This window comes from Leptonychotes weddellii, chromosome 10, assembly GCF_054177405.1.
Source record: "Leptonychotes weddellii isolate Sample4059 chromosome 10, ASM5417740v2, whole genome shotgun sequence".
NCBI classification, from domain to species: domain Eukaryota; kingdom Metazoa; phylum Chordata; class Mammalia; order Carnivora; family Phocidae; genus Leptonychotes; species Leptonychotes weddellii.
In genome coordinates, this window is record NC_138378.1 from 122,203,871 (window position 1) to 122,214,236 (window position 10,366).

At 58.7% G+C, this 10,366-nt stretch overlaps 1 protein-coding gene across 1 annotated transcript in view; it reads left to right on the forward strand.

Annotated features, from left to right (window-relative positions):
• Positions 1-1,410, forward strand: part of MYT1L (myelin transcription factor 1 like) — a 78,446-nt gene extending 77,036 nt beyond the window's left edge. The window contains exon 15 of the mRNA XM_081797315.1: positions 1,347-1,410. Within this exon, the coding sequence (XP_081653441.1) occupies positions 1,347-1,410 (64 nt within the window). The remainder of the gene's footprint in view (positions 1-1,346) is intronic.
• Positions 1,411-10,366: the final 8,956 nt, after the last annotated feature.

A 10,366-nucleotide genomic window follows, 5' to 3' on the forward strand; every position in this document is an offset into this window, starting at 1 on the left:
CATACAACTATCTGTAGGTTTAATCCTTTGGGCTAAAGATGGCGGGCAGGCCGCACGCAGGGAAGGAGGATGGTATTTGTCACAGGGGCCTCATGCTGCATGCCTGGGCCAAAAATGCATCAGGACATTTCCAGAAGAGCCGATCACCCCATTAACTTTTACTCACTTACTTTTAGAAGAAATATATGCAGTTCGATTATCTTAGCAGAAGAGGCCTGTCCGTTGAATCAAAGGGCGCTCGGTGGGTACCCATGGATGGGTTAGGGTGGGCGGTGTAGACAAATCACAGAGGCCAATGGAGTCGGTTAACCGGGCGGGTGTCCCCAGCTCCTTGGAAACCAGGCTGGAAGGAGAAACGCAGTAAAGCCAGGTCCAGCACAGAACGAACCAGTGTCAGTGTGCAAACTGGGAGTCACGGGAGGTTCAGGAGTACAGAATGAGCCTTGAAATGTTCCTCAAGAGGAAGGTTGATTTTTAATTGTTAAATTCTGCTCAGGTAGAGAACTCAGATGGGATCAGGGAGCCTAAAGCGGAAACATGAATGCCTTTCCCTGACCTAATCTCTCAGCAATGGCTCAAGGCCCTGGTGTCCCCCGCGGACAGAGGGGCCCACGCAGCCCCACGCGGGCTCACGACTCCGGGCGTGCACAGCGACCTTTCTGTCTCTGTGCTCGCATGGACCACACCGCTCGTACTGGGACGGCCCCGGTCCTGCTCTACAGACACTAGCCCCAAGCCCCGGGGTTTGCCGCCTGCCCCCAGGGCCAGGAAGGCTCCCTCTTTGGCCCAGGTCCCTGCCGAAGCCACAAGGTCCCCAGACGTGACCCATGACACCTGCCCTGCACGAGGGCCACCAGCTCTGCTGGACGAGCCTGCACAGGGCCTGGGAGGGGGCATTGCAGGGCGGTCAGAGGGCGTTCAAGTCAGAGCTCCTGCCGTGGGTGGTGGAGCTACATGGACCGGAAGCCTTCTCTGACTATAAAGCTGAATCAGACGCTGTGAACGGCCACCTCGATGTGCCTGTAGGCAAGGGCTCTGAGCCCACAGGTATTGGGTGATGGAGCCCCATCTTTTGTAGGGTCTGACTGTGCGTGAAGGAAAACAGGCCAGGGGGCACGTGGGGAAAGGGGATGAACAGCACTGTGAGCAGAGCCGACGGCATTTTGCTTCCATTGTGGTTAAAAACACATCTTCCTACCTTAACTATTTTGGGGTGCACAGCTCAGTGACATTGAGGTCACTCACGATGTCGTGCAGCATCCCCACCATCCATCTCCAGAACTTTGCCATCTTCCCAAACTGATGCCCTGTCCCTGTAAACCCTCGCCCCCACCCCGCCCCTCCAGCGCCTGGCGCCCACCATCCACTTTCTGCTTCTACACGTCGGAGTCCTCCAGGGACCTCCGATGAGTGGGATCATGCAGTTTGTCCTTCTGCGTCTGGCTCACCTCACTGAGCAGCGTCCCCCATATGTGGCAGGTGTCCGAATGTCCCTCCTTATAAGGCTGAACCACATCCTATCGTTTTCATTTATGCTGTTGGGCAGGCAAACCGTGATTCCCGGACGGTGTGAGAACAGTCGTCCTGGCGAGAACCCGGTCAGGGGTGCAGACATTGTCTCCTGGAAGCTGTGGCCCCGCCGTGGGGAGCGACGAGCCGTGGGCCTCCCAAACCTTAAGGCCTCGGTTAGGAGGGGCCCTGGGAAGACCCCGCTGATGTGCTGAGACGGGGGGTTCCTCCTCTTCCCCCTGTGCTGTGAAAACAGCAGGTTTAGAATCAGAACAAAGACTCCACGGACACAGAAATGTCCCGTTCGTCCCCTTTCCCCCAAACTGTGGCGGCTCCTCGGGCGGTAAAGGGTGGTGTTTAACGGTGCCAGGATGTAAACAGCAGACGAAGCAGGAGCATAGGTCTGGGGCTTTGGGGCCACGGAGCCGCTGCCCCCAGTTTCCTCCTCAGGGAGGTCACGGCTGCGGGGGCCGCGGGGGCCGCGGGGGCCACAGGGACAAGGACAGTCGGAGCCACGGAGCTCTGTGCGCCCACCGTCCCCATGTGCTGTGAAACCGTTTCATTTATTTTGTTCCTTCGAGGCTGGGGGCCACGCTCTCAGGTCTCCAGTCCGTCCTGAGCAGGGCCGCTGTACAGGACATGGACAATGTCTTATTTTATCTTTAGGATTGCCTGAGTCTTCCTAAAAAAGCAGTGTTTAAGATGAAAAACAAGTCGTTCAAAACCAGATATTTTCTCATATAAATCAGACAAATTTCTATTGGGATGTGTCTCTAACATTCGGATAATAAGGAAAGTAGAGCTCCTTGCTTTCTGATTATTTGGCACATTTTTATAGCTCATGCCCTCCAGGCCCGAGGGATGCTTGTCGAGTCTTCGGGAACGACCAAGTCTCCCCGCCGGGGCTGCTCCCCATCCTCACTTCGAAGGCCAGCCGTGAGCAGAACGGGCGTGGTCCCCCAAAGTAGCAGCAGTGGGCCGTCCAGTGGCCGCACGCACCTCCCGGGGGCTGGGCAGAGGGTTCCAGAAAACCCAGTTGGGGACCGCGAGGCAAGGAGACCCAGCGACCCAAACCGGCCTGGGAGAAGCCAGAGGGCAGAGGGCGGGTGTCGGAGGGGCGAGCGGGGATGCGGCTGGAGGTAGAAGAGACGCGGGGTGAGGGGCCGGTATCCCCCAAAGGCTCGGGCGGGGGCACAGCCTCAGGAAGAGAGAAAGGGCCTGTTATCAAAAAGGGAAAAGCCGGGGACAGAAAGACACTGAAGAGCCGGGCGGACGGGCAGGCAGAGCTCGGGGGAGGTCAGAGCCTGGGCCGGGGATCAGGGCAGGTGGGCCCAAGGAGAAGCTGCTGCGGAGAGGGGGTCAGTGGGCAGCGGGCGGGCAGGGGGAGGGCCCTCAAGACCCAGTGACCGTCCAGCAGCTGCCTGGGGGACAGCCAGCGGCACGTGAGAAAGCTAAGCAGGCGGCATCCTGGCGTAGCCCTGGGGAAACACCGGGGCACTGGGTCACGAGGGCCACTGAAAGTGGGTGTGGGGGGGCAGGGACGGGCAGGAGCTGGGAGGGGCTGGCTGACGGGGCGCCCCACAGCCCAGCCTGCCCCTGCCAGTCCCTCGACCTGGCTGCGTCTCTGGGACCGTCCCCCACTCCCAGCCCGCGGCTGAACGCCATTCCCTCCTCATCTTTGCACCTCTCACCTCCCTCTCTACCTCCCCCTCTGCCCTGAAAAGGCCTCCTCATCCTCCAGCATGTGTGGGGCTCCCCGTGTGCCCAGCAGCGTTGCAAGCACCTTCCTGTGTTAACCCTCGGAGTCTTCGTGGGAGCCCAGAGACATAGGCACCATCGTCTGCCCGGTTAAAGACTAGAACTCAGGCAAGACGGGTGACGTGACTGCAGGGAGTGTGTAAGTGACAGAGCAGGACTCACACCTGGGCGGCCTTCCTCCTGCCTTCCAGGCCTCCTCCTCTGAGCTGTGTGGCCTCCCCTCAACCCTCAGCATATTTACGGACCCAGTGACACAAGGCCCACTTCCCTCTCCCAGCCCAGCGGTCCCTGCACTTCGTGCCCCACCACCGAGTAATGGCAGGGTCTGCCCTGCTCTGCTGCAAAGGTTTCTATCCATGGGACCGTTCCCTGGTCCCCCACACCCACAGCACCTTGCCTGGGCCCCACATACCAGCATTTAAGAAATGCCGCCACACATCAGTGAAAATAGGAAGGAGGGGTGTGTTCATTCGGTGCAGAGCCTGCCTCATCCGAGTAGGGAATGCTTCACCAGGTGGGAAAAATCCTGAGGCAGCAGGCTCCAGACCACAGTCCGGGCACCAGAGGCATTAGGTGGAAGGGCAGGACAGAGGGGGATGCTCCGCCAGAGTCCCCCTGACCCCGGAGCCCGAGGGGGGAGGCCGTGTCCTCAGCTCTTGCACCTGCTTCTCTGTGTGGGAGTGTGAGGGCAGAGCACGTCTCTCCCACCCAGCTCACCGCACTTCCAGTAAGATTAGGAAGGGGCCACAAAATCAAAGTCCCTAATGCTAACCCTGGAAAAGTAATAAATAATCTTAGAACTAAGTCTTAATAAGCAATCTTAGAACTCGTCTTATCTTTCACTGGGCTTGACCAACATGAAGTTTTTTCAAAAAGGCCCCGCCTAGACCCTCTTAAACTTTCCACCCAGACCCAAAACCTGATTTATTTTATTTTCAGGTTCCTTACAGTTCATCACAAACGGGGAGATAGCCTTTTTCCGAATGTTTATTTTGCTTGATACTTGCCAAGAGAATTGCATTAAAAATAAGCCCCCGTCCTAAGTATTTACTCTGTGAGTTATTTTATAATCAATCAACTCACGCAGTTCTCTGGAGGAGCACCTACCACTTGCTTCCCTTCAGCCCCACGGGTAGACCCAGGGCTCAGCATCACCAAATGCAAGGGACGCTGGGAGATGTAGTCTTCCCAGGGGATGCTGGGAGATGTAGTCCACCTTTGGGAAGTGGGGGAGATGGAATCTTTGTGGGCCCAAGAAGAAGAGGAAAGCTCTATGCTATGTTGAGAAGCCATAGTTTTTTACAAACACATACACAATCACTGAACCACAGCACCCTGAGATCTGTATGGTTCCGATTTTAGATCAGACAACCAACACCAAGAAGGCAAGACGCTCTCCCCTGGGCACACGGCCCATAAGGAGAAAAGCCTGTCCGGCGGGCATCACACACGGACCACCTGTGTCCACCTGCAAGACCCAGCCCGGGATGCTCACAGTACAGGGACTTGGGGTGGCACCGAGCCGGGCCTGCTAGGCGTCCTTTGGGCCTCCCTGGGGGGTCACCTGCTCTTCTCCAGGCAGCGGGGAAGCAGAGCAGGGCAGACCTCTCCCTCCCCAGCCGACCTCGCCAGAGGAACAGCCCTGCCCTCTGCCCACCATGGAGACATCCGCCTCTGCAGTGAGTCCTCTCACAGCTGAGATCTTGCTCCTCCCTCCAAGGCCACACGATGCACAGAGGACCCCCGAAGAGCTTCCAGATGCTCTGTACTCAAGGCCTCTGATGACAAACCCAAATTCCACAGCTTCGGGGAACCCGTGGCTCTACCAACTGTGATCCAAGCGGTGGTGAACCCGGGGCCTTGTCGCCTCAGGAATCTTCCCTCTGGACTCTGTGCAGCCCCCGGTCCCTCACCCTTCCACCCTCTCTGAGCTCTCTCCTCTGGCTTCTGCTGCCGGCTCCAAGAGGCGGAGGAAACTGGGAGGTCGTGGCCGGAGCTCCCCAGACCAGCGGTGGTTTTCTGCGTCACGAAAGCAGATTGAATGCATCGTGCTTCCCTTTACAACACAGGAAGAGAGGTCTTCTAGATTTCTTTCCCAGAGGAGGAGGGGTGGAGGGCTCGGGTGGCCCCCCTCCAGAAGGAGTCGCTGCGCTAGAAGGGGATGGAGAAGATGTGCATCCAGGGCCAGAGAGCACACTGGATGGGAATTTGCTGGGCGCCTGTTTCTGGGAAGGTAGCCAGGCCCCCACACCCCTTGGGCCACCTTTTGGTCATCTCACCAGGTGGCCCGTCTGCGGGAAGATGTCTCCATGCTTTGTTCATGGGTTGTTTGCTGGCCCCAGATTTGTCTTGTTGCCAGAGGAGGCCTGGCAGGCAGCTTCCTCCCTGCAGAGGGACCATCCTTTGTGCAGGACTAGAACTCCCCAGGAAGAGGGGATACAGCGAGATCTTGCTGAGGAAATAGTTCTCCTTTGTGGGGGAGGCATGTGGGGCTGCGGGGCCCGTGCCCTCGACCAGAGCCACCCGCACACCCTCCTCCATCACGCAGCCCCAGAAGGAGAGCGTCCAGGATGAAACTGGACTCTGAGTCCTGAGCACTCACTGCCCCACAGGTCCCTGCTCATCCTCAGAGCGGTTTCCGTGGGCAGTTGGCCTTAGCAATTCCCTAACTTCTTGGGAAAGCCTTCGGGACATCTGAATGCACCACCCTTTGCAGGTGGCTGCCAACGGGCCTGGTCCAGACGTGCCCCGTGGGGCTGGTCCCCTCTGCACGGCCCCGTGCTGACCACTGCCTCTGAAAGCCCCTCAGCGTGTGACCCTGTATTTTAATCTCCATGTTTCAGTATTTGACGGGAAACATTTGGGACGGAGAAATCCAACATCTGCTTCAAACTGCGACCCCCAAAGGCCCCGTGAGAGCTGGAAGGTGAAGGTCACATCTGCTCACCCTCCTTGGCCTGAGGCCGCAGGAGCCTGCAGTGCAGGCTTTGCTGGGGGAGGTGGGGGGACCCCGGCCTGGTGGCCTGGTCTCTGTCCCAGGAGCTTTCCTCCTGGGCCCATGTCACACCCGCACCTCATCTTTCTGTCCTGGGGGCCGACAAGCATCCGGCGGCTGTGGACGCTCCTGCACAAAGTACCGCAAGCCCGCGGCTCACACCACGCCCGGCTTCTACCTCTGTTCGTGCATGGCCTGGCCGAGGTGGCCTCTGCTGGGGTCTCAGCAGGCTGAAAGCAAGGTGTCCCCTCCTGGGGCTCACCGTCCGCCTCAAACTCATTCGGGGTCTTGGAGGAATTCAGGTCCTTGAGGCTCCAGGACTGAGGCTCCGTGTTTGTGCCGGCTGTTGGCCAGGGGCTCTCGGTGCAGGAGGCCCCCTCGCCACATGGCCGCCGACTACCTGAGGCAGCAGGAGACGCTCCCCCGTGTCCAGGACCGCGTTGTACGCAGCGTTCCCTGGACACAGGAGCAATCGTGCGCTGGACGCACTCCTCACCCAGGGAGGGTCCACCACAGGGTGGCACAGGGCAGGGACTCCAGAGCCACAGGCGTGCCTCCCACAAGCATGTTATTTCGTGCTAGGGTCTTTAGGGAAATAAAAATGTTTTACATTTTACACAGTCTCTGCCTTGAGAAACGTAGCCTGCTGTAATTATATGGGGTAGACCAATGAACAAGCCAAACAATTAATAATACAAACAAGCTCATTTTTATCTCCAGTAAACAGATGAAGAAACTGAACATGCACACACACACACACAGCACCGAGACCTCAGAGCGTGAGGTCCTGCACTGCAGACCTCATCCCGTCAGTTCTGATCAGCAAGACACCACACTTAATTTATAAGCAAATCATAGGTTTTCAGGAATACAGCAATTTTTTAAAATATCTATTTATTCGAGAGAGAGATTGAGTGGGGTGGGGGGAGGCAGAAGGAGAGGGAGAAGCAGACTTCGCGCTGAGCAGGGAACCGGACGTGGGGCTCCATCCCAGGACCCTGGGATCATGACCTGAGCTGAAGGCAGATGCTTAACGACTAAGCCACCCAGGTACCCCAGGAATACAGCAATTTTTAAAATGTGATTGTGTCATGCAAATTCTACAAGTCCGCCTGTTTTCTGTGACTTGGCTGATTTCTGCCCTCCCTCCGCCCTTAAGACGAGAACTTAGCCTGCGGTCCAGCCTCTGATGCCTGCTCTGTCCGAGGGTGTACTTCTGGGCGGGGGGCAGCCCCTGAGGCGTCCTCACCCCGCCGTGCCCCCCGCGCCCCGCTCGCCTCCTCCCAGGGGTCCGCATGGTGCCGTCCTGGGCAGAGGCGCCGGGACCCCCTGGGACGGAGCGCCGGGCTGGCTCACAGACTCTCCTCTGCGTCCTCTTTGGCTCCCGCCTCTGCCGGACACCACTGTGTCCTGGGGTCCCCGGGCACACCCCCATCTCAGCCCTCCTGGGCCCTCGCTCTCCCTCCTCAGTCTGGCCCTGAGGTCTTCGTCTGCACCCACGGACCTACGCGGTCCTTGCTGACGCTGGGATTCGGCATCTCCGAAACACCTCTCCTGTGAGACCCAGAAGCCTTTTCCTGATGTTCGCACCAGCACGTTTGCTGAGGCAGCAGGAGCCGCGAGTTCCACACGGTCTCGAGGAAATGGGAAGACCGCGCCAGCGCCGGCTGGCTGCCCTGCACCGCACTCAGGGCTCCCAGCCCACGGACACCGCAGGGCCACGGGGAGGAGGTTCGCGCTCTCTCTCCAGAGCCCCCGCACCCCTTGCGCTCCGGGCTGTTGCTGCCAGCAGTGGGCCAGCCATCGCGGACCTTCCGGGCCGATGGGCCCCGGCCTGTGGCCGCCCCACGCTCGAGGCCGGGAGCCCCGAGTGCCGTCCCTGCGGCAGAGGTCACTGGGTCAGTGTACCTCCTTCTCAGCCTGCTCACATCTGCAGAGACCCCCTTTCCAAAAAGGTCCTCCTCACAGGTTCTGGGAGCTGGGACGTCAACGCGTCTTCTAGGGGGGACGACTGACCCATGGCGATGACAGATGTGGAATTTAGCTCACAAGCAGAAGGAGAGACAAAAAGAGAAACTGAGTCCTCAGTGTCTGTCAGGATGAGCTTCCTCAGCACAAAACCCAAGCAGGGGCTCAACAAGGTTCAGGTTCCGTCAGGTACGCAGGGGCCAGGCTGAGCGGCAGCTTGTGACCATCAGAGCCCGGTCCCTCCTGCTCTACCACCAGGCCCTCGGAGCTTCCTCTCGGGGGCTCCTGTCGCTGATGAGGGGCCGGGGGCCGCTGACCTCAGGCGCCCACTCAGAGGTCCCGTCTGTCCCCTGGACCGAGAGTCCTCCTGGGGCCTCGCCCAGGCGCTGGCCGCCCGGCTCACGTCACGCCAGAGTCCTCCCTGAGGTTGAGGAGCAGCTGGGTTCCTGCTGCCCTGGCCCACAGGAAGGGGAGAGGAGAGCACCTTTGGCGCGGATTACGGGCCCGATGGCGGCAGCCGTCTTTCTGGGGGTCCCGGTCCGAAGCCTGAAAACAATTTATCTCCACTGATCTCAAAACTCTACTGAAATGGCCTGCTCTCCTTTTATAAATCCACGAAATAAAAATAATGAAAATGCAGAAAGCAAAGAGCGTTCCCTCACCTGCACGGTGTCACGGGAGCTGAGGTGCTGGGGGACGCAGGGCTCGGGTCCAACTCTGCAGGGACAGACAGATGGCGGACGCACGGGGGTGGAAGCCAGGCGTGAGCACGCAGTGTGCGGGCCCCAGGACCCTGCGGCAGGATTCAGGGCAGCCTCGGAAACAGAGCAAGAAGTGAAAGTCTCTGTAGGAAGATTGGGGCTCCAGATGCTCAGCCTCGCGCCCCCCTCACCCAGCGGAAGGGGCGCTCCGCGTTCAGGACCCAGGGGGGTGGGAGGCAGGAATGCCCAGTGCAGGGCGAGGCCCTCCGCCTCTGGTTCCCAAGCTGCTGTGACCACAGCCTCGGCCTGCGTGTGTCCCCCACAACCTCCAGACAGGAGCGAAGCCCCCCCAGAAATCTGCAGGCCCCCGAGACAGGCCTCAGCGGGAGATACTCGGAAGACAACCAGCCATTTAAGGGAAGCACTAAGTAACATGACAGAAAGCAAAACAGCCTTCAAAAAAGAAAGAAAACCTTGGAGAAAACAGACATTTCTGGAAAGAGAAATTTTTTTTAATTTGTCATCCGATAGAAAAGGAGAATAAATGGAAGAGTATGACTTAGTCTCTTCATAATCCAAGAAAAATCAAGAAAACAAGAAAGATATCTTTGAAACAAAGACAAGTGAAATAAAAAGTTCAGTTAGAAGGTTAGAGTGTAAAGTTGAGGAAATCTCTCTTAAATTATAAAATGAGAAAAGAAGACAATTTTTAAAAACTAGAGGAAGAATCCGTGGGGCTTTCCAGCCGGCTAACAGGAGTCTCCAGCAGGTGGGAGAAGAGAGGAGCGAGGAAAGAGACTCAGCATGGAGAGGGCAGGGGAAGCATCGCCGGGCACAGGCGCTGAGGGCTCCAGGCCTTGGTCAGCAGCTTCCGTCTCCAGGGGATGAGCTTTGAGAAGGCGCCATCGAGGAACCAGAGTGACCGTGACAGGGCACATGCTGGAAAAGGATCCCCAGAGAGCTGCAGAACCAGGGCAAGAAACCCTCCTCGGGCGCCACCTGGGGGCTGGGGGCTGGCGCCGGGACTTAGGACACTGTCCCCAGGCCGTCCTGCCGGGTGACCCTCCCGCTGGGTGACCCTCCCTCCTGATGACCCTCCTGCCAGGTGACCTTCCCACCGGGTGACCCTCCCTCCTGATGACCCTCCCGCCAGTTGACCCTCCTCTTGATGACCTTCCCTCCTGATGACCTTCCCTCCTGATGACCCTCCTGCCGGGTGACCCTCCCTCCTGATGATCCTCCTGCCAGGTGACCCTCCCTCCTGATGACCCTCCCGCTGGTGACTCTCCCTCCTGATGACCCTCCCACCGGGTGACCCTCCTGCCAGGTGACTCTCCCTCCTGATGACCCTCCTGCCCGGTGACCCTCCCTCCTGATGACCCTCCCGCCGGGTGACCCTCCCTCCTGATGACCCTCCCGCCGGGTGACCCTCCCT